The sequence below is a fragment of the Lissotriton vulgaris genome, chromosome 3_1 (genome assembly GCF_964263255.1).
Source record: "Lissotriton vulgaris chromosome 3_1, aLisVul1.2, whole genome shotgun sequence".
Classification (NCBI taxonomy): domain Eukaryota; kingdom Metazoa; phylum Chordata; class Amphibia; order Caudata; family Salamandridae; genus Lissotriton; species Lissotriton vulgaris.
In genome coordinates, this window is record NC_141689.1 from 710205317 (window position 1) to 710230250 (window position 24934).

The 24934-nt window shown below is 46.0% G+C and overlaps 1 protein-coding gene across 1 annotated transcript in view; it reads left to right on the forward strand.

Moving 5' to 3' along the window:
* The window catches only part of WDR36 (WD repeat domain 36), a 443575-nt gene that overhangs the window by 314010 nt on the left and 104631 nt on the right, over positions 1–24934 (forward strand). The window contains exon 19 of the mRNA XM_086963545.1: positions 17464–17561. Coding sequence (XP_086819671.1) covers positions 17464–17561 — 98 coding nt within the window. The remainder of the gene's footprint in view (positions 1–17463; positions 17562–24934) is intronic.

The following is a 24934-nucleotide window of genomic DNA, read 5'->3' on the forward strand; positions in this document are numbered from 1 at the left end:
ATACACAGGACCAGAATGCTTGAACAGCTGTATTAACTTGCACCAACCCACCAGACACTTATGCTCTGTCTAACTCTTACTCGCACACATTCCCCACATCCGCAGAAGCAGAACTGGAGGCCACTGATTCTCCTACATCACACTCAAGACATGAAACGACCTCCCTCAGCATGTCAGAGCCTACTCCTCACTACTTGAGCGCAGCAAGAAGATGAAGACCTGGCTCTTCATATAAGCTCCTCGGGGACCACACATCTAGACACCTGCCCAAGTGCCTGGATATCCTCATGGGTGATTAGTGCGCTATCCAAATCAACATACCAGATAAAAGTACACTTTCATAGTAAATTAAAACATATGCATTACACTGATGTTTGGCTGTATGCAATCAGCAGTCAGCGGCCTAATATAAACTGTTTGCACAGTACAAAATAATGCATAGATACACAACAGTTTGACTGGCTTGAGTTCCTAGTTTCTACGGGCCACTGCATTGATGACAAACCAGATTGTGGCTCAGGTGATGAGGAGACTAGGTGCAGAGCAGATTCTTTTGAGTCAAATTAAATCATTAGGGTCTTTAGTGCATCTCTTTTCTTGGTACGTAACGTGCTTATTCTTGGAGAGCTGTAGGGGTTTGGGTTTGAAAGATTCTGTTTTAAATGTCCATGTGTGTATGCAGAGTGGAATTGTTAATGTGTTTGAGTGCATTGACATCTGTTGTTGGCTGGTAGGTTAGAGAGTTTTTTTATTGTTAGAATTCCACGGGTAAGTCTTTGTAGGATCGGTAAGCTGCAGTACCCAAAATCAGATATGGATATTGAATCTGCCCTCTTCATCTTTGCATTTCCCTTTCAGAGGGCGGTACACCAGTGAGAGAAAGCAATGTATAGTACCCTACCATAAAATGTGGTGGTAAGACCAGGTGAAGGGCACCATCTCAGAATGGTTATTCACTTTTTCTTTAGTCCCACTGTAATAATTAATACTGCTTACTTCAGTGAGCAGCTACCTTCTGCTAAATTACAAATGGTGTTCTTGCTTAGTAGTATTAACACTACTAATGGATGATGAGGTATGTCATTAAAGTAATTCGATAGGTTGGCAGTAACATTCCCCAATTTTGTGGACAGTCACAGATGTTTTCAGAGCAATGCTCTGGATTTTAAAAACTGAGCTTAATAAAAAAACTGGGCATTCATTAGCAGAGACAGTTTGTGTGGCAAGCATAAGGACTGACCTCTAGGCGGACTGTGTGGTTGTTTACACACATTCACACCTATTTTCCCTGCTTTGATTCTCAGTATTGCTTAGTATGTTGATGTTGATTTATAAATATTGCTTTTCTTGGATCCACATTAGCAAGATCTCCTTTACTATAGACTTAACCAATCATCTTTTCCTTCGTGATGACGCCTGATTTATTATGGTAGTATGCTGTGTTTTGACATTGAGGTTTTCATTGGAAAGTATACCTGAGCTTTTTTTGCAGTAAAAGGTGACAATGCTATGTTGTGGAAAACAGTAAATTATGAAAGGGAAAAATTAAGCAATATTCATGGCAACTGCTTTTATTGGCTACATTAGGTGCTGTTTGTTCAAAGTACCACAGTTTTCCATATGGTGGTTATAAAAAAGTGCCCTCTTTTCACATGGTTGCCCCCACTTTTTGCTAAACTGCTGATGTACTTGGAATGAGTGTGCCCTGGGTTCCTGCCAAACAGGTACCGAGGGCCTATGTTCTTTCCCTAAAACTGCATTAAAAACAAAACCAGGCACTCTTTGGCCACGGGTTAGTTTATTTTTTTTTTATTTGAGAAGTTTAATATAATGCTGACCTGACCAAAGGGTATCGGAGCGCTTTACATCAGTTACAAAGCAGATCATAACATAATACAGTAATGCGGAAAATCCCGTAATAAAAATAATAATAAATGTCAATGACAGAGAGTTCAAGTTTGGAGCCTTGCTGGCGCAGCGTCGAAGAGGATTTGAGGTATCTACTTCAGCGCTCTGGCTGCTCCTATCGATTCACTAGGATTGGTCGAGGAACAGGACTTTGAGCTGACTTTTGAATTTAATAAAAGAGGGAATAGTTCTGATGTGAGGGGGAATAGAGTTCCAGATTTTTGGCACGTTTCCGGCAAAGGTCCTGGCCTCAGTTTTTTGTTTTCGTGATTTCAGCGGGGTAAGTAGTAGGGTGTTAGAGCTTCTGAGGTTCCTGGTCTGACGGGCTTTTTTGAGTTTGGCAGCCAGATATTCGGGTTTGCCGGTGTGCAGGGCTTTGTGAGTGAGGCAGGCTGTTCTGAAGTTCGCTCCATTTCGACTAGGAGCCATTTGAGTTCTGAGTGCAGGTGAAATGTGATCAAATTTCTTGATTCCGGTGACCATTCTGGCTGCTACGTTGGGAGTTGTTTTAAGAGGAGCAAGATGTGATTTAGCCATTCCTGAGAGGACTGCATTCCCATAGTCTAATCTTGAAAGCACCAATGATTGGGTGGCTTGTTTGAGATCTTTGGGCGGGATGAAAGGTTTTATTTTGTTCATTAGCTTCAGGTTGAAGAAGGGGCTCTTAGCTGAGTTCTTAATGTGTTTGGTCTGTCGAGTTTCGTGTCTAGCATGATGCCTAGTGATTGAACAGAGTCGGCCAGGGTGAGGTTCCCATTGAGCGCATCATTAGCATTTAGCCATTCGACCATTTGGGGGTTCTCTTCTTTGTTCGATAGGAGGAGTAATTTGGTTTTGTCAGGATTCAGTTTTAAGTGGTTACTTGACAGCCAGTGATGCTTATTGAGTCTTTGAATGTCTTTGACGGAGGAGGTTTCCAAGTAAATCTGAGTATCGTCAGCATGTAGGTGGAAGGGAATGTTAGCTTTTTTTGAGTAGGGTGGTGAGGGGTTCCATGTAAATGTTGAAAAGTTGGGGGAGAGCACTGACCCTTGAGGAACTCCCCTACTTACTGGGTGAAGGTCTGACTCAAAGTTTTTGATTTTGATTCTCTGGGTGCGGTTGTGTAGGTAGGAGGAGAACCATTGGAGGACCACCTTATCATGTCCGGCCCTTTCTTGGAGAACCTTAATGAGAAGTTTCTGATCTACCGTGTCGAATGCTGCTGATAGGTCTAGGAGAATGAGGACTCAGCATTGGTCTGAGTCAAGTTATTTGTGGATATCATCGATGATGTTGAGGATCGCGGATGAAGTGCTGCAGCCTTTCCTGAAGCCAGACAGATGGGAGTCAAAGAAGTTGATACTGTCCATGTGTTGAGTTAGTTGTTGAAGTACACATCTTTCAAGGATTTTGGATAGAAGCCGAAGGCTAGAGACGGTTCTAAAGTTATTCAAATCCTTTATAATCCAGGTCGGGTTTTTTCAGCAGTGGGGTGACTTGTCTCACTTTGAGGCAGTCTTTAACGACCCCGCTTTTTGGGGAGCTGTTTATATTCTTGAACCAAAGTGAGGCTAAGGAGAGTTTCAGCTTTTTGGTCACTTGCGCGGGTATAGGGTCTAGGACGTGAGATATGGGCTTGGAGGTGGAGATCAGTTTGACTATCTCAGCTTCCTGAATGGGATGAAAGAGTAGTCTGGGTTTGGTGTGGGGTAAGGGAACGCTATCATACGCCCCTGACGGGCTGCTATTGGTCAGGGGGCGCTATTGATGTCCAGTGAGAGCTCGATCTTGGAGATCTTGTCATTGAAGAAGTTATTTGGATGCCTGCACTGAGGACGTAACAGGTTTGGAGGTTTGTTGTCTGATGATGTTAAAATGCTCCTTGGGTCTGTTTTTGCGCTATCCAATGCGCAGCGGAAAAACATGGATTTTCGTTCTTGATGTGACTGTTGTACTTCTTCCGGACTGTTCGGAGTTGTTTGCGGTGGATAGTAGTAGGATTGTTCCTCCAGTGTTTTTCTGTGGCTCTTAATTTTCTCCTTTCAGGTTGTTATTGGAGTCGAACCATGATCTGGATGGAATAGCTCAGCTTTTTTTGATTTCAGGGGTGCTAGTTGATCAAGCAAGACCACCATATTAGAGTTATAGAGCGAGGTGAGATCAGTTGTGGAGAGGTGGTCATTGCCGCTGCAGAGGAGCAAACATAACCTTTGTTACAGGATGCCAAGGGGAATCTGGGTGAGATTTCCAGACCATTTGGGTGGGTCTTGTACAGGTGGCAGAGATAGCACTCTTTGGTTGATGTGGAATAAGATAATGTGGTGATCCGACCAGTCAACGGGGAGTATGTAGTCGATCATAATTATGTCTCGATGAGCGATGATGGCATCCAAGGTTGCTCTTTTATTGTGAGGTTCCTCTGAGCAGTGTTGGGATAGATTATTGTCGCAGAGAAGATTGTTCAGAGTTTGAATTAGCAGGTTGTTCGCATCGATCGATGATGGCATCCAAGGTTGCTCTTTTATTGTGAGTGTCCTCTGAGCAGTGTTGGGATTGATTATTGTCGCAGAGAAGATTGTTTAGAGTTTGAAATAGCAGGTTGTTCGTGTCGATCCAGCTTAGGTTAAGGTCACCAAGGATTAGTTTGTTAGCATCTCCGAGTGCGCAATGGACAATCAGGTCGGAGAAGTGTTCCCCGAATGTGGGGGTGTTGCCTGTTGGGTGATAAAGAAGGTTTTTTTTTTTTTTTTTTTTTAGAGTTTTATATAGCGCAAACTAGACCCGAGACATCGGGTAACAGAGCGCTTTACATACCACCAGTTTCATTACAGAAGGACACATTCATTTTTGTTAGGCATTGGGAGATTAAGTGATTTGCCCAGAATCACAGGATGTAGAGCCGTCGTTGCCAAGACTCGAACCCGGTTCCCCTGCTTCGAGGGCGCCCGCTCTTGCAGTAAGGCTACTTCCTCTCCCCAAATACCCTCTCTACCCTACTGATATAATGGGTAAACCAGATAAACAGCAACCTAAACTTTCCTTCGACACTAAGCGCAACCCTAAAGGCGCCGCTGCACATTCGGACGCTGAATTAGATATAGAGCAAACAACAAGCAAAGCCATGGAAACTGCCCTCCAAGCTATACAGCAACGCCTCCAGGCTATTTACGGGAAATTAGACTCACTCACCCAAAGAGTGGACAATATATCCGCCAAATTGGATAAGCAGGGTGAACGTCTCGACGCAGCAGAGGACGGCATAACTGCAGTGGAAAACGAATCTCACAGCACAACACGTAAATGTACAAAAATGGAGAAGTTCCTGGTGGTCATTGACAGAGTATTGTACTATTTTCCTTGGTCTTGATGTTGATGGTAAGACATTCAAAGGAGCTATACTTGCAAGTGTCCACTTCAACTTTGGCGATATTGTCCTTTTGAATGACAGCTACACCTCCACCTCGTTGATCTTTTCTGTCTTTGTTGATAATAGTAAAACGGGAGGGCCCTAGCATATCTAAGCATGGCGGGGAGTTCTCATTTAGCCAAGTCTCCGTGATGAGCGCAATGTCTATGTCCTGCGAGAGGATGGCTTCTGCTAATTCCGTTGCATGCTTAGAGGCTGATCTGCAGTTAATGAGCATGCAGTTAGTGGAAAGCCCTTTTTTGCTGAGATTCTTTCCAGGTGGGGCCCTAGGTATGGTGGTCAGGAAGGGCGGGGGTCTTGTGAGTTTAGTGGGGAGTAGTCTCTTCTGAAGCCTGTGATCACTTGGATTTTGGATTTAGGGGAGGCTGCGGGAGGAGAATCGTATGTTAAGGCTAGATGAGCTGCTTCTTCTGAGGACATTGCGGCTTTGGTTCTTGTAGGTCTTTGTGTCTGGATCTCTGCATCCTTTCTTAGGAGTCTCTGTATCCAGGACACAGGGGCTTTGGTTCTTATGGGACTCTGTCATGATCTGTGTGTCAATTCTAGTGAGTCTCTGTAATCGGGTCACATGGGTGGTTAAGTACCCGACAGGGTGCTTTAGATGGTTGGAGCTGGTCGGGGTGGGAGCCCTGGGCCGGGATTGCTGGGGCTTTCGGGCCTTGTCGAGGTTAGTTAAGATTTTGTTTAGGCCCAGGAATATTATTTATAACTGACTTTAATAGGGCAAGACAGTGTGCCATGTTTTCAGGGGCGGGGTGAGGAAGTCTTGGCTAGTGCCGTCTCATGGGTTAGAGGGCATGACTGTGTTATGGTGTCTATTGCTATTTGTGTAGATCATGATGCCTCTGTTTGTGACCCTCAGTAGGGGGTGCAAAGGGTCGTGTCGTGAATTCTTCCTCATGATTTCTGTAGGAGTGATAAAGAAGTCAGTGGACAATGCCATCGGGCAGGGTTATGATGTTGATGCTGGAGAGTCTGGGCGGCGGTTGGTTTTGATGTTCATTGGGGAGTTGGAGGTCTCGATTCGTGGGGCGGAGGAGTGGGTGGTGACTCGAGAGGGGAGGCTGGAGGTTCTCTCAAGGGGCGTGATAATGGATGTTTACTTCACCTGGTGGGACAGGTTGTCCAGGGAAGGGTGCTGGGACGGGGAAGGTCGAAGCGTGTGTAAGTGGGCGGTTCGGAGTGCAGGGAAGAGGGAGTCAAAGGCCTCTAGGTTCTTATTGTTTGCCTGTATAAAAACGGTGCCATCCAAATAGATGGTCACTGATGTGTTCCCTCTCCTTGTCGAATGGTTAGGGAGAGAGGTCGTCAGTTTACAACTATGTGTGGTAGTTGTCATTTTGGAGATGTGAAGTTGCATTCTGCATTCGGGCAGCAATCGCGCTTAATAAATCGATTTCCAATTCCAATTCCAATTCCAATTCCAGTTATCAGGTCTATCCGTGTGGAAGATGAGGTCCATCTTTTTCTGCCCTTTGGAGGTGCAGTGATATGCGTCCACGAATAGTGTTTCTGGATGCTGTCCAATCAGTCTATGTTTGAAGTTTCTTTTCGCTTTCAGGGAGAGGTTGGGGGAAGCTAATTGCGAAGGAGTTCACGCCGTGAGGTTTCAAGTGGGTCGTAATGGTGGGGTTGGTGGAAATTGGCGTGCCCAGTGACATTGTTGCGTATCTTTGAAGGGGTGGCATGCTTCTGATAGGGTGGGGGAATCTACATTGGGGGAAGGGAATTTTTTTTTGATAGGGTGGGGGAATCTACATTGGTCAGGGCGTGTCATCTAGGGGAAGCAGGTCACGACGTGAGGCTGAAGGGCACATGAGGGACCTCACTAATATGGGGCCCGTGAGACTAGATTGGGAGAATAACTTCAGCGTAAGGATGGTGGAAATAGGTGTCTGTGGTTTCTTGTTGCCCTGTTCTGAGGTGGAAGGAAGACAGTGTGCTAGTGTGTGATGAGGTCAGTCCCTTGTAAATGGTACCACAGGTACCAAGGGCACTGTAGCCAGGGAAGACCTCTAAGGGGGTGCAGCACTTATTGTGCATCCCTTAGAGGTCTTGTACCTTTACACACACACACACTGCCCTGGCATAGGTCACCTACCCCTCAATCTGGGAGCACTATACCAGTGGTGAGGGTTCAGGGGCATGGGTCCTTTACCCCTACAGTATCTAAGCATTTATTGGACCTTGTTAGTGCAGTAATGCCATTAAGAGTATATGGTGCTGGGAGTTTGACATTACGAACTCAACATCATAATGGCTTAACTGAAAACTGGGAAGTTTGGTATCAAACTTCTCAGCACATTAAACCCACACTGATGCCAGTTTGGGATTTAACGAAAAATGCACTCAGGGAGGCTCCCTGAAAAACGACCAGCTGCCACCACCAAACATGTTTCTGGACTTCAGGGTCGAGAGCCTGCTGCCCTCGGAGGTCTGGAACAATGCACATCCTGGAACGAGGTGCCTAGCCTCCTCCCCAGGATTGGCAGGGTCAATGAAGGGGAAGCTTCAATGGCTTGCCTCCTTTGTGAGCTACCCCAGCCCTTTGCTGCTTCCAGCAACTAGCTCCACCGATCTTGACCCCGCTTTGGGTGGGAGAATCGGTGGGAAAACCAAGTGAGGAAGGGAGGTTTGCCCATCTTTGATAACCCCACCCCTCAGGTGGAGGAGGCGAGGAGAAGCACAACTCTGTCCTTGCCATCTTGCAGATTGGAGGACTCAGAATACTAGGGGGTGTACCCACCTCAAGGAAGGACCCATTGGTCCCAACCTTTACCTACCCATAACACCCCTAATTCTAGTATTTAGGAGCAATCCTGAACCTTGCCTCCTCAGACAAGAATCGTCAAGAAGAGAAGAAGGTCCGAAGAAGCCGTGCTGAACTAAGAAGAGGAGGATGCCCACGAACTTGGCCCCAGTGCTACCGGCTTGTCCCCATCTCAAACCTGCTCGAGCGAAATCCCGGTATGTAGTGCAGCTAACAACCTCAAGAACCCGGAGGACCTAACTTCCAAGCCAAAGACTTGCAGACTGTAGCACCAGCCAAAGCAGTGAGTTTGCACCCGACGCCAACTGCCCAAGTTCGAGTGGCCAAACACCACGAGGAGGTCCCCCCGGCAATCCTGACCTGAGATCTGGTGTTACTCCAGTATTGGAACTTTCAAAGATTCACATGCCTGAATCATTCCCCGTCGTCGAGACGGGAGTCTCCGGTATATAAAAAAGCAGTGCTTAGTAGTATAGCAAACTGAAAAGAGGCCTAGGCCCATTTCCCTTTTGCAGCCCTTAGCCTTTGTTATGTAAAAAAGGCCCAAACTTTTCCCTGAACCAATCAGAGATCCTCACCCTCTAGAACCCTCCTGAGAGAACCTTCTGCCCCTCAGATTTTTCTACTGCACGTTGTGCTAGGGAGTCTCCTTTAAGCTCTGCTCAAACTCTTTACTTCAGAAGTATTTTGACTAAGATTTGAGGTTTCTCATCATCTAATTTCATCTACTATGTCGGAGAAGGAGAAAAAGGGATTATTTAGAGCTTGTTCCACCTGCTCTAAGAAGAGGCTTAATACAGATGACCCTCACAAAGATTGCATCTACTGCCTCTATCCAGACCATAAGGCAGCAGATTGTAAGGTAGGTCGTACCTTTTCGAATAAAACCTTGAGGGATCGTGAGGGAAGGCTGCTTATCTGGCTCCAGAAGGTTAAAGCCAGGAAAGAAATCCTCTCAAGTGAGAGTGAGAAGGAGTCTGTGGCGTCTAAGAGATCTCAGAAGAGAAGTAGATCTCCTCAGACACATTCCTCAGTAGAAAGACCTGAGAAGGCCCCAAAAAAGACCACCCCAGGGTCTTCAGGGTGTAGTCCCTCAAAATCCCCTTCAGTTAAAGCTAAGGGGAAGAAGGGTTCTGCTTTTGAGGTGAAACAAGTGAAATCCGCATCAGATCCACCAATATCGCCTCAGAAAATCAAGATTACCATCAAACGGACTTTGACACTTTGACACTGTCGACGGGACCGTCGACGAAAAAGGTGTCCTCGACGACGACAAAAACAACTGCGTCGTCGACGAAGAAAGATGGTGTTAAAGCTGGTGAGAAAACAGCGTCGACGATTTCACCGTCGACAGCGATATCGTCGATGAGACCGTCGACGAGGGAAAAAACACCAGAGAAAAGATTGGTGCCTTGGAAAAAGCCTATAACACCAGAAGTTAAATCTCCGAGCAAGGTCTATCCTTTGGTGCCATCTCACCTGCTGGAAGAGGATGATTCTGAGGAGGAAGATGACGAATATGGGTTTGCGAGTAGCAATTCGCAATTGCAGGTCAAGTACCAGGAGGTGGATTCTGAGGAAGAATATGGGGGTTTTCAGGAACATCTCCAGGAACAGCACCGATATAGCCAACAGCAACGTGAGGAGATGACAAGTGTGCCATCCTCTTTGTTGAGAGACCTCCAGGGCCTGTTGGAGGATTATAGGAGGAGATACCCAGCGACTCCAGCCACTCAGCAAGTCCCAGAGGTTACTCCGCGTCCACGGTCGGTACCAGGGAAACCAGTACGTAGGAGAGAGATTTTGCCAGAACCTACTGCTAGGTCTCCACCACCGACGTCACATCACGATACCTCTGATGACGATCATGAGGATGGGGAGATTGCGGAACCAAGTGCAGAGTGGAATGACTATCTTATCCCCTCACCCTCAACTCCTACGCCGAGGCCAGTAGATTCTCCACCGGAGGACATCGGTGGTTTTCATAATTTAATGAAAAGAGCCACTAAGAGATTTGCACTGTCCATGACGGAAGAGAAAGCGGAATGCTTTTTAAATGAGTTCAAGGACTCGTATCGGAAATCTGTGCGATCCCTGCCTATAGTGTCTCATATTTGGGAGGAAGGATTAAAGGTCATGGAGACGCCAGCTATGGTGACGCCGGTTCTGGCCAGACTGGATAAAAAGTATAAGGCACCTATTGATGCTCCAGCTTGCCTGTTGGGTCATCCCAAACCGGATTCTGTGATTACTCCGGCGGCACAACAGAAATCCAGGAACCCATCTGGTCCGATAACAACACCTCCGGACAGAGAGGGCAGAAGGTAAGATAACGCAGGAAAACGGGTTTCCTTAATGTCTGCTCTGCTGGTGAAAGCAGCTAATGCTCTCGCTATCTTGGGAAGGTACGACATGCAAATGTGGTGTGACCTGTCTCCATACATTAACCAGGTGCCGGAACCAGAGAAGCAGGAGGCGAAGAAGATTCTCCTGGAAGGAGAGAGGACTTCGGCTGAAGTCATAGACTGCGCTATGGATATAGCGACCACAGGTTTTAGATCCTTGGGAGGAGCAGCTGTCCTGCGCAGGCAAGGATGGCTACGAGCAACGGCGTTTAGGCCGGAAGTGCAAAACACAATTTTAGACCTCCCTTTCAATGGAGAAGATCTATTTGGGAAGCATATTGATGATACTCTGCAGAGTATCAAGAAGGATACTGATACAGCAAAGGCTCTGGGGACACTGCAATATAGGAAAACCCCTTTTCGTGGCTCCAGGGGTAGAGGACAGTCCTCGTATAGAGGAGGATATCAACAAGGAAGATATTCTTCTTATTCGGCCTCATCGCAGCCATACCGTCAACAGTACAATCGGCGTCAATCAGGAGAATATACAAAATCAACTCCAAGAGGACGGGGTGGCCGAGGGAAGGACAACACCAGTCGACAATGACAACCTCCATCTTCCGGCTATGTCAGATGCTCCCCTGGGTGGAAAGATTGCTCTCTATCTTCACAATTGGCGGAAAATAACAACGGACCAGTGGGTCCTCAAAATTGTTCAATACGGTCACACCCTAGAATTTCTTCAAACGCCCCCTGATACGCCACCGATGCACCAGAGAGCCAACCATCTGCATCAACTCCGGCAGGAGATTCGGACAATGCTCCGAAAGGGAGCAATAGAACCGGTACCAAAAGACCAGGAAAACAAGGGGTTTTACTCCAGGTTTTTTCTTATCAAGAAAAACAAGCTCCAATGGCGCCCCATTCTGGATCTCAGATCCTTAAACACCTATCTCAAGAAGCAATCTTTCAGGATGGTGTCTCTGCAGGACATCCTTCCGTTATTGAACCCAGGAGATCATATGACTACATTAGACCTACAAGACGCGTATTTCCACGTGCCTATCCATCCTGCACACAGACAGTATCTTCGGTTCTTAGTAGCCGGAAGACATTACCAATTCAGGGTACTGCCATTCGGCTTGAAGTCAGCGCCAAGAGTATTCACGAAATGCCTGGCTCCAGTAGCGGCTGTGTTGAGGAAGCAAAAACATCAAATATTTCCTTACCTCAACGACTGGTTAGTCAAAGCTCCATCAAAAGTACAGGTCAGAGCGTCAACACAGGCCTGCATAGACTGGGATTGACTCTCCTCGAGGGAAAGTCAAACCTCCACCCAACAAAAGTGATCAAATTTCTGGGGGAAACATTAGGCACGGACTGCAACATGGTGTTTCCCTCCGAAGAAAGGCAACTACGGATTGTGTCCCTCTTCCAAGACTTTGTAAAAAGAAAGTCTCTTTCAGTCTTCCGGTACAAATCCTTGCTGGGCATGATGTCATCTTGTATTCTCCTGGTGCCTTGCTGCAGGTTAAGGATGCGCCCATGGCAGGGGCAGATCGATCTCCAATGGTGTCAAGTGGGGGGATCCTTCAACGACACAATTTGGGGGACACCAGTGATGGTACAGGCAGCAGAGTGGTGGACACAAAAAGGAAATATGTCTCAAGGTCTGACGTTTCTGGCAAGAGCGGCTCCTCTAGTGGTGACGACGGATGCGTCTCTAGAAGGATGGGGAGCTTTCCTTCAGGACCTTCAAGTCAGCGGTCGTTGGAAGGTGCACGAGCTGCAATTATACATAAATCTGCTGGAGCTCAGAGCAATCCGCTTGGCATTAAAAGCTTTTCTACCAAGGATAAGAGGTTCGCCGGTGTTGGTAAGAACAGACAACACTACGGCGATGCACTATCTAAACAAGTAAGGGGAACAAGATCTCTCGCCCTGTCTCAGGAAGCCCATGAGATATGGGAATGGGCTCTTCGGCAAGGAATATCATTGGCAGCAGAACACCTCCCGGGGGATCAAACCGTCAAGGCGGATACTCTCAGCAGGCTCAAATCGTCCTGCCACGAATGGGAGCTGGACCAGGGGATCCTGAACAGCATCTTTCGAAGATGGGGAACACCGATAGTGGACCTCTTCGCTACAAGGGAAAACAGGAAATGCCAGTACTTCGCAAGCTGGCTTCCCCAGAAGGGATCTTGGGGGAATGCGTTTTCCATGGCATGGTCCGGCGTCTTTGCCTACGGTTTTCCTCCAATTCCTCTTCTTCCCCGCGTTCAGGTGAAGATCAAGAAAGAACCGTGCAGGCTGATCCTAGTAGCCCCGTGGTGGCACAGACAACACTGGTTCACGGAACTGCTGCTGCTTTCGGAGGACCGTCCAATTCGGTTGCATCCAATTCCATCGCTTCTGACAATGTCCAAGGGTCAGGTGCTCCATCAGGATCCGAAATCCTTGCGATTAGCAGCCTTTCTCCTGAACACTGGGAGTTTAGTCATCTGAACATCTCACATAAATGTAGGGAGATCCTGTCCAAAGCCAGGGTGGAGAGTACCAACAAAACCTACAGGATGAAATGGAAAAGGTTTTGTCTGTGGTGTAAGAGACATAATGTTCACCCTCTTGCTGCTGCACCTCATCAAATTATACCTTACATTCTGCTATTAGCAAAGTCAGGATTAGCACACGCTTCCATCAAGGTGCATTTGGCTGCGTAATCCCGCTACAGGTGTTGTGAATGTATCAAGGACCCGAATTAAATATTCCTGATTCATGCCTTTATGCGGTTATGATAAATCATGTACTAATGAAGACATACAAATCTTGCCCATATTCAGTAATAGCCCACGCACCCCAAATACGGCAAGGCTACTTCCTAGAGAGCACAACGAGTTCTTTCGACACACCAAACCTTCAGCAACCTGGGAATTCCCCATAACTTTGTTTTGATTTGTCATTGAACTCCTGCGAGCACTAAAGGAACAGTCAGTTCTTAGTGACATCTTTTATTGACGTCTTATGTCCAACCTTACATCAAATACGGCACCTTCCAGGTATAAATATACCAACACTTGCCTTAAGCAAACACACGGTGGTGTGGAGCAGAGCGGCTATCTACTTATCCGAAGCCCAGCTGATGCGATAGCCGAAGGAAGCCGCCCCTCCCCTTTGACACAATGGAGAAGCTGCCTTTTCTCACGCCGAGAAATCCAGCTCCGGTGTTTTCCAGTCACCCTTGCAGGTTACCTGGAGATCGAGTCCTGAGAAACGAGATACAAGACCTCCTTCATTCTATAACCAAGGTACAGAGCTGATTCAAACCTTAAAGAGAATTCTTGATTCAGATTCTTGGCAAAAAACCTAACTTAACTTAAAACTGCAACTTACTTACTCCTTCCCACGTATTATGCTTAGGTCAGGTACACCAGGGTAGGCATATCTTAGAAGCACCAGTTGAGTTCGTTAGTCAATGTTTTTATGTATGTAAATCTTTTATCCGTTTTAAAGTATCATATGGCTAAGAAACCATATCAATGCTTTTACAGTATTATTTTATAATACTCCTTTTACTGTACGCATTTTACTTCATAATAAGTATTGCAATTGTGGCAATTCATTTCTCTTGCATGAGAAAGAAGACTGCTCAATAAAACAACACCTTTTATTGAAAACGGCCGTCTTTCTATTTCTCTGCACCCTGGTGAAATTAAAGCATACACGATTGACTGAGTGAAATAGGTATCTATTGTTTTCACACGACTCTGAAGATACAGTCCTTATTCTGGGGGAGCAAAGTTGTCATGTTATATGGTTGTCAGAAGCTAATCCCTTCTTGTCCAAATCAGGGAAGTTAACCCCTCCCTTTTCATTCAAAAAAGTTTCTAGTGACCTCTGAGCTAGCTGGCAAAAACTAATTAAGTCTAACATAGTCAGTAGAGACCTAGATGACCTCAGTCCTAAGTCTACACTGCTGTTTGTTATTCCAATGCGCAGAGCCTATTGGGAATATAGGAGCTACACTACACAGGAGGTCCTCGTCAGGCCCGTCCTTATGGTCATCGAGGATCATCAAGCAAGTTATGAAGGGGATATTCAGAGTCTTTCCTCCAGTAAAGCCTCCACCACCACTTTGAAATCTGAATATAGTACTCTCTCAATTGATGAAACCACCTTTTGAACCGATACACAGGGCGGACCTTAAGTTTTTGTCCTGGAAAGTGGCTCTTCTCATTACATTGACTTCAGCGAGAAGAGTAGGTGAACTACAAGCGCTCACGATTCAGGAGCCTGTCTTACAGTTTCAAGAGGATAGAATGATTCTCGGGATGAACCCGAAGTTCATTAACTAAGGTGCCAACTGATTTTCATCTGAATGAGCCGTTGGTGTTAAAACGTTTCTTTCCTCACCCGTCAACAGCAGCGGAAAGAGTGTTGCACTCACTGGACGTTCAAGGATGTATGAAGTTTTACTTGAAAGAAACTAAGGCTTTTCGCAAATCTTCTCAGTTATTCGTCGCTTTCAGCGCACCCAGGAAAGGTTTCCCGCTGTCAAAGAGGGGAATTGCCAGATGGATTTCCAGTGCGATTATCTACTGTCATCAAACTACTGGAAAGCCTCTGAATGCACGAGTTTGTGCCCATTCCACGAGGGCAGTGGCCACATCCACTGCACTGTTTGGAGGAGTGCCTATCCAGGATATCTGCAGAGCAGCGACCTCGGCATCTACGCACACCTTCACTAGGTACTACTGCTTGGAGGCAGCCGCAAAGTCGGATGCGACGGTGGGAGAGGCGGTACTGCGGAATATCATCCAGTAACGGTGAGCCTTTTTTCCATCCCTCCATCCGTAATTTCTCTTGTTGTTACAAAGTCACATTTTATATGTTATGCTTGGTTTTTCAAGTTGTATTACATGATTATGAAATGTATCAGAGAAATGTGCTTTTTATTCTCACTGCTTGCTAGTCTGATTCAGGCATGTGAATCTATGAAAGTTCCAATACTGGAGTAAGAAAACAAGTTACTTACCTGTAACTTTAGTTCTCCAGTATTGGAAGCTTTCATAGATTCACATGCACCCACCCTCCTCCCCTGAGAGGCTCACCTCGGATTTAGCACAAAAAGTGGGTTATTTGCACAAGTGCGCGAAAAATCTGAGGGGCAGAAGGTTCTCTCAGGAGGGTTCTAGAGGGTGAGGAGCTCTGATTGGTTCAGGGAAAAGTTTGGGCCTTTTTTACATAATAAAGGCTATGGATTGCATAAGGGAAATTGGCCTAGGCCTCTTTTCAGTTTGCTATACTACTAAGCACTGCTTTTTTATATACCGGAGACTCCCGTCTCGACGACGGGGAATGATTCAGGCATGTAAATCTATGAAAGCTTCCAATACTGGAGAACTAAAGTTAGAGGTAAGTAACTTGTTTTCATCTCTGACCCGCCTCGAATCTCCAAGCAAAGCCTGCAGCCTCTTTCTGGAGGATCCCCCCGACCGTGACCGGAGTTGGTAAGAAAACGCAATGCCTAAAGACACCCAAGCACCCGATGCCCCACGGCTTTGGGTGGCCCAACCAACAGTGTCACAGCATCCCCAGGCATCTTACCTCTCCAACAGGTGGTCACATCCAGAACGTCTTAGTCCCCGAACCTGTAGTCTTTGTTGCAACCGGAGAATCCCAGTTGAAATCAAAAGGGCACCAGACACAAAACCAGCACCCTGCAACCAGCCGCCCCTGCACCGCTGCGGGTGTACTCCGGGTGTTAACTCGGAGCCCCCTTTTCTCTGAGTCTAACACCATGAGCTTTGCTCCCACAACCTTGTGGCCTGCTCATGAGCAGCCACCAACTGGAGGCCCCCTATCCCTGATTGGATAACCCTGGGCCTGAGCGCTCTGCACCCGGCCGCCCTAGTGCCGCTGAGGTTGCTTTGAGAGTGCTTCCTTGACCCTGGGGGAACCCTGGTTCTTACCAACTCCCACAACCAAGTACTTACCTGTTAAGCGATAACCACATTTTCTCCATAGGAATAGATTGACTGATTTTCCTTGAAAATTGTTTTAAGTGTGGAGTTCGTTTTTTATGAGAACTTGAAAACTGCCAATAACTAAAAACTGCTTTGCTTACCTTTTCTCTAGGAAATGTCCCAGTGTGATATCTAGGCATATCACACCGAGTAGAAAAAGTAATCCTTAAAGTAATCTGTAAAGTAATCTAACAGTAATTCCCAATGTATTGAAAAGATTTACAAACCTGTCACAAAGACATTTTCATTCAGCTTGCTTGTATTGTTCAACCTGCCTTGAAAAGTACAATTTACACTTACCTGTAACAGGCTTGATTGTTCTAGAAAATAAATATAACAAAATATTATTCTTTTATACAAACAAATTGGTCTGAGTTCAGTCTTTAAGTGTGTGACATCATTTGCTGCCTGAGTGTGTACAACAAATGCTAAACAATACCCTCTGATAAAGCCTTACTGCTCGCCCACACTACCACAAATGGAGAATAAGGTGCTATCTACTTTTATCCTTGTTTACCTTTGGAATTCCACTGGAGTCTGTGCACACTAGACCTCATTTTGGTATAGTATATACAGAGACAGCTTCCTACAATGGTGCCTTCTAATCAGAACATATCAGTCAGAAACTCTGTAATGTCTGCATGGTAGCAAGCTCCTGGCAATTAGCAATATGCATTTCTGCCAACTTTAGCTACTTACTGTCTGAATTGTGAGATCTTCACTGTGGAAATATAAGCTACCTTGTATGTATTTAGAGACCAGCTCTTCCCCTTTGAGAATGGCTTCCTTGATTATTTTTTTGTCGTCTGTGGAAAAAGTCCTCTTTCTTCCTGCTTTTCTCTTTAGTCTCAAGTAGGTGTGTTGGTTCCCTGCTGACTTTGTCAAGTGAAACAAAAATTTGCAATGAGCAAGTACAGTAGAAGCATCAACGTATAAACATTTGTGTATTAATTTCCTTTATACAGTACTTTCTAAGGTTTACTGAGTTTTGTTCTCTAATTTCTTTAGGTCCAATACTTCTCTATTTCGCCTTGTTTCATTACGACCACTGCCTGCAGATTACCAACCTTCTGTGGTGATGCTTCCTGGAACATGTCCTGCACAAGGTAAACAAGCAGCCCAAAGTAATATATTTTTTCCAAAAATACCAAAGCATTTTACTTTTTAGAAAGGAAAAGCAATTGCACCGGTGATAACTGTACTTCTTGAGCGTGGAATGTGGCATTAGAATATATAGGCTTGAACTGGTCCAGTTGGAGTGAGTAGCTCAAGAGGAGGATGCTGTTTCTCGCTGCGCCATATGTGTTTATTCTTATCTCATGAGTAAAGATACCTATCTAGTCCAGGGGGATCTCCGTGGCAACGAGTGTGTGATGCATGTGTCTCAAAGACTGTCGGCTACCTCAAACAATTTAGCAGTTGAGGTATTGTAGGGGCCAGGGAGCAGGCAGTGGCTACTGGGCTAAAACAGTAGTGGTTGACATAATTTGCCACTAGCATCCTGTGCCATAGTAGGATTAAGTACAACCCTTTCTGCACATTAATCTCTGGGTACTGGGAATGAGCAGTCCAAGTGAGGCAATTTGGGGTAGTCAAGCTTGCCATTCAACAATCAGTCATCCGACACAATAACTTAAATGTCTAGTCTGTTGTCTTTTCAGAAAAAGAAAGTACTTTTAATCATGCCGTTGTCCAAAATTCGACACAATCCAATTGATTGTATCCGGCACTGGCTCTGGGTGTGATTCCCCTTTGTGGTGCTTCACCCCATGATTTCCTTTACTAGTCGATCCTGGAATGTCCTTTTTCTGGTGGATATCCCAAGCCCCCCTTTGAAAGTCAGGTAAAGCTTGAATCAAGTGCAACCTGTTGCCTCTTAAAAGTCAAATGCACAGTTTGTTTATCGAGTCTTAACCATTTTGGTGAATTGGGTTGGCAACAGATTGAGTCCTTGCTCTCTGTTGGCAGCTCAGCCATCTCCTCTGCACGTCTACTGCAGGGCCTGCAGTGAGCACAAAGTACTTAAGGATGGTGGGTAAGCCTGTAATGGGATGTTTTTGACAATGCAGCTGCCCAGCTTTAGTCTCCTGATGCGGCCTGTCTGAGCTGACACAGTGGTAGCAGCCCTCATCCACGCTCACAATGATCAAAGCAGTTATAACCCTGGTCTAAACATGCAATGATCCCAACAGTTGTCATTTCTGTCTGGGTCTATGATGATCACAGCAGTTGTAGCCCCTGTCTGGGCCTATGATGATCACAGCAATTGTAGCGTTTCGTGACAGGGAACCAAAATGAGAGAATAGAATGACCCTCTATCACACTAGTCACTTCCAGTCCTCTTTCAGACAGTACACTCCTTCTAGATGTCTCTCAGGCACAGGGGGAAACTGGGCTTCTCAAATGGACAGTCTGTCCTCCTGCAGGGCCAGGCAGGCCCATTCCCTCTCTCAGTAGACAGGCTTCTATTTGCTATTTTTAACAAAGAAGGGAGGTAGAGTATAAAGTAGGATTCCTACTCCACGGGCACTGATACATAAACAAGAAGAATCCTACTACTAGTGTGAGGAAGAAAAGGGGGAGGGGAAGCACTCAGTGTTGTGTAAAATACCCCTCACACACCAACAGGCCCCTTGGTGTCATGCTTCATCATCGGGGTCTTCGCACCCCACTAGAGGGATGCGGCACGCTGCGACCTACGACTACGTGGGAGCGTTAACAGGTGTAAACTATGTGTGGTGTGTGTTGATAGTGAGTGATAAGTGGATTAAATGTGAGTGGGAAACGTGATGAGGAAATTAAAAAGTACCTGGCTAGTGGGAAAAATGAAAAAAACTTTATTTCGTACCCCTAGCTGGTGCTATTAAAAGGTGTGCAGAAAAAGACGAGGTTGGTTTGTCTTAATTACGGACAAAACCTCTGGTGTGCGTCGACATGTTTCGGTACATGTGTACCTTCTTCAGGACGGGGCACAACTCCCAACCCTACTCACGTTTTTCTAAGAAAAGGGGGTAATTATATTTTTAATAAAAAGTGAAATCACTCATTTCGAGTTGGCTACAATGTGCCTACAGCGGTTCTTGGGATCATGTATTTACATGTCCTGCAAAAAAGGAAAAAACCATTAGGTTTGGTTACCATAAGGTATTGGCTCAGACAGGTGCAGTCACCTGGAGCCCCAAACAAAGAACAATCTGTAAAGGAAAAGACATACTAGACACACAACACATAGGACACACTTAGGTTTTTTGTGCTTATTGTTTTTCAGACATACTCGTAGTCTTTGATGTCTACTGCATCATGAGCAAGTCCTGAGCATCAAGGTAGGTAGGTGGATCCACAATCTACAATGATAGAGAGGTGGACTCAGTGCTGTTACTTATATTTACTTCTCACCTCATCCATCTACCTAGATAGGCTGGATTCTGTGTGGAGAGAATACTCACGAAATCCGCCTGTATTGGCCTCCGTCTACCACCCCGTGCTGCTCCGCCGTGAATGAATTGTGGACGTGCTTGGTGGTATTTAAGGGGAGGCTAGGTGTATTGTCATTGGTTAATTGCCGGAAGTCACCGGGACCATGTATGAAGACTGTCTGTTTTCGCCTTTCTGCATGTGATTTAATTAACTTTGACATGTGACCCATTGTTGTTTGTTCATTCCCGGAATGTCCATGTATGGTCTTTCCGCTTCTTTGCCAATCATGGGCCGTTAATGGGTCCGGCGCTGAAAAGGGGCGTCGTTGTTTACACGGCTGTGTGTCATGTGTGCATGCGCATGAGTTGTTTCCCATTGGTGTCCATGCGCATGCGTAATAGCCGGTTTGGGGCAATGCATGTTCAAAGATATGATTTGTAGCGCTGGCCCTTGTGGGCAGGTACCGGCCGTAGTGGTCAAGTGATTTGGCTCCACGGTATGTCATCGTTTAGTCCCGTGATATGGGTACCCAGGCGGAACACCCAACGTTGTTCCTTCTGGAACAGGCCTGATTCCGAATGTAGTCGCTCAATGACAGTCCAGCGAAGATCGTTTATGCAGTGCTGTAGTGACAGGAAATGTGATGCCATTTTGGTTGTTGTTTTTTTACAGCGTATGTTTGATTTATGTTCACCAATCCTTGTTTTGACCGGTCGGGTCGTCATGCCTACATATTCCAATCCACATGGACAGTTAATCAAGTATACCACGTTTTTCGTGTTACAGTTTGAGAACTGGCGCTGTTCCCAAGTCATGCCATTCCTGAAGGTGAGGTTCTTGCTTTTCTGAGTTTGGTGGCAGCAGCTGCAATCGCCGCACGGGAAATGGCCCTGTACACTGGTCGGATTTTGTCTCGCAGCTTGGTTTTCCCGTGGTCTAGTGTGGACCACGATGTCTTTTATGTTCTTGCCCCTCCGGTGCGCATGCATTGGTTTCTCAAAATTGAGGTTTCCACAGTTCAGGATGCCCCAATGTTTTTCGATCACCTTTGACACCTGGTTAGATATTGTGGAGTAGGTTGTCACGCAGATGGGTCTCCTGTTCATATCCTTCTCTTTGGGATTTTCTTCTATGAGAGCCTCCCTATGGTTGTTTTTTGCGCGTTTCATCGCTTTTTCGATGGTCCTCGTTGGGTACTGCCTTTCCACGAGCTTCGTTCTTAGGTCTTTTGCCTGACGGTTGAATTCACTTAGTTCCGTACAGTTCCTCCGTAATCTCAGAAACTGTCCGTACGGCAGGTTTTCCCTCAGGTGCCTCGGGTTCCAACTCGAGTGGAAACAAGGGGAACAAACAACGGAGGGGTGGATGGAGACAAAGACGCCAACAATTCCCTAGACAAAGGGGATGGCGAGGTTTCCAACCGCCAAACCATTACCAACCGTTTATGGGTCCACCTCAATTCAACCCTTTTCAGTTCGGACCAATGTGGAACCAGGAATACAGTGATGGCTTCTACGGACAACAACAACCCTATGGAGGTCAACAGCAGCCTTTTTTAGGGGCACGCCAGAATTCACGCGGGAAGAACCGGAAAGGGAACAACGTAGCGTGGGAAGATCAAGAACAGCCCAACGCCCGAACAACCCGGAGCATGACGGGGTCACTTCCGAACCAACCGTCCACCAGCAAGAAAGGGACCTAGTGGTGAACCTCACACCAATCACTCTGACCACCACGCAGAAAAACATCCTGAACAAAGGACTGGGATATGTCCCCACACACAAACCGGATGTCTTCAAACTCAATATGGAGCTACAAGATTTCTTCAGGAAATTGAAATTGCAGGCCTTTTTTAAGGATAAACCTCCTCCTGAAGATAAAACCGATACGGGTCTGAGATTGAAATCAACTTTCACCCCTCCAGAGACAAGCATTCCGGTGGAGATTCTAACTTTTGAGAAAGCGGTGGTTACAGAGGTTAACAAGCTGAGCATCCAAGGAAAAAATGTCTTCCACAATACAAGTGGAGAAGAGCAGAGAGCCCTTCGAGAACTAACAGCCAATAGTGAACTTGTCATAAAACCTGCCGACAAGGGGGGAGCAATTGTATTGCAAACACTTGAAGCATATGACAAGGAATGCCTACGTCTCCTGTCTGACCCACGGAACTACAGAAAACTGGATAATGATCCAACAGAAAGACTACGGACACGAATCGGTGGCATGGTAGAAGAAGGACTTGCCCACGATTGGATCAGCAAGAAGGAAGCTGATTTCCTACAGCAACCCAATCCCAGGATACCATATTTTTATTGTATCCCCAAGATACATAAGAATCTTGACAACCCGCCAGGGAGACCTATTGTGTCTGGCATTGGGTCTATCCTGGAACCTTTATCAAAATTCTCTGATGCTTTCCTCAGACCAATGGTACAAGCCACAAATACATACCTAAAGGACACCAAGTCGGTCCTACAACTCTTGGAAGACCTACCTTTTGACCCAACCATGCAGCTCCTAGTAAGTCTCGATGTGGAAAGTTTATACACAAGCTTGCCCCACGAGGAGACACTGGAGATAATCGAGGAGGTACTCTTCAGCCGACCGTGGAAGTACCAAACACCAAGAAACCTGGTCCTGGAGTGTATCAGTATGGCTCTGAAAGACAATTTTTTTCAGTATAAGGAGACATTGTATCTACAAACCCATGGGACTAGTATGGGAAGCACGTTTGCGCCGAGCCTGGCAGGACTATACGTCCACCATCTTGAAGAACAAAAAATCCTACATGAGACCAATCCTTACCGTTCCCAGATTGGTATCTGGAAACGGTACATCGATGACATTTTCATCATTTGGAACGGTGATGCCAACAGTGCTAAGAGTTTTGTGATCTGGCTAAATAACCAGAACCAATATCTAAAATTCACTAGCACCGTTTCTGATAAGTCAATGGTCTTCTTGTATTTGAACATTTACAGCGAGGATGGTAGGCTAAAAAGTAACACCCACTTCAAGCCCACCGCCAGGAATTGCCTGTTACGCTATGACAGTTTTCACCCGAGGCACCTGAGGGAAAACCTGCCGTACGGACAGTTTCTGAGATTACGGAGGAACTGTACGGAACTAAGTGAATTCAACCGTCAGGCAAAAGACCTAAGAACGAAACTCGTGGAAAGGCAGTACCCAACGAGGACCATCGAAAAAGCGATGAAACGCGCAAAAAACAACCATAGGGAGGCTCTCATAGAAGAAAATCCCAAAGAGAAGGATATGAACAGGAGACCCATCTGCGTGAAAACCTACTCCACAATATCTAACCAGGTGTCAAAGGTGATCGAAAAACATTGGGGCATCCTGAACTGTGGAAACCTCAATTTTGAGAAACCAATGCATGCGCACCGGAGGGGCAAGAACATAAAAGACATCGTGGTCCACACTAGACCACGGGAAAACCAAGCTGCGAGACAAAATCCGACCAGTGTACAGGGCCATTTCCCGTGCGGCGATTGCAGCTGCTGCCACCAAACTCAGAAAAGCAAGAACCTCACCTTCAGGAATGGCATGACTTGGGAACAGCGCCAGTTCTCAAACTGTAACACGAAAAACGTGGTATACTTGATTAACTGTCCATGTGGATTGGAATATGTAGGCATGACGACCCGACCGGTCAAAACAAGGATTGGTGAACATAAATCAAACATACGCTGTAAAAAAACAACAACCAAAATGGCATCACATTTCCTGTCACTACAGCACTGCATAAACGATCTTCGCTGGACTGTCATTGAGCGACTACATTCGGAATCAGGCCTGTTCCAGAAGGAACAACGTTGGGTGTTCCGCCTGGGTACCCATATCACGGGACTAAACGATGACATACCGTGGAGCCAAATCACTTGACCACTACGGCCGGTACCTGCCCACAAGGGCCAGCGCTACAAATCATATCTTTGAACATGCATTGCCCCAAACCGGCTATTACGCATGCGCATGGACACCAATGGGAAACAACTCATGCGCATGCACACATGACACACAGCCGTGTAAACAACGACGCCCCTTTTCAGCGCCGGACCCATTAACGGCCCATGATTGGCAAAGAAGCGGAAAGACCATACATGGACATTCCGGGAATGAACAAACAACAATGGGTCACATGTCAAAGTTAATTAAATCACATGCAGAAAGGCGAAAACAGACAGTCTTCATACATGGTCCCGGTGACTTCCGGCAATTAACCAATGACAATACACCTAGCCTCCCCTTAAATACCACCAAGCACGTCCACAATTCATTCACGGCGGAGCAGCACGGGGTGGTAGACGGAGGCCAATACAGGCGGATTTCGTGAGTATTCTCTCCACACAGAATCCAGCCTATCTAGGTAGATGGATGAGGTGAGAAGTAAATATAAGTAACAGCACTGAGTCCACCTCTCTATCATTGTAGATTGTGGATCCACCTACCTACCTTGATGCTCAGGACTTGCTCATGATGCAGTAGACATCAAAGACTACGAGTATGTCTGAAAAACAATAAGTACAAAAAACCTAAGTGTGTCCTATGTGTTGTGTGTCTAGTATGTCTTTTCCTTTACAGATTGTTCTTTGTTTGGGGCTCCAGGTGACTGCACCTGTCTGAGCCAATACCTTATGGTAACCAAACCTAATGGTTTTTTCCTTTTTTGCAGGACATGTAAATACATGATCCCAAGAACCGCTGTAGGCACATTGTAGCCAACTCGAAATGAGTGATTTCACTTTTTATTAAAAATATAATTACCCCCTTTTCTTAGAAAAACGTGAGTAGGGTTGGGAGTTGTGCCCCGTCCTGAAGAAGGTACACATGTACCGAAACATGTCGACGCACACCAGAGGTTTTGTCCGTAATTAAGACAAACCAACCTCGTCTTTTTCTGCACACCTTTTAATAGCACCAGCTAGGGGTACGAAATAAAGTTTTTTTCATTTTTCCCACTAGCCAGGTACTTTTTAATTTCCTCATCACGTTTCCCACTCACATTTAATCCACTTATCACTCACTATCAACACACACCACA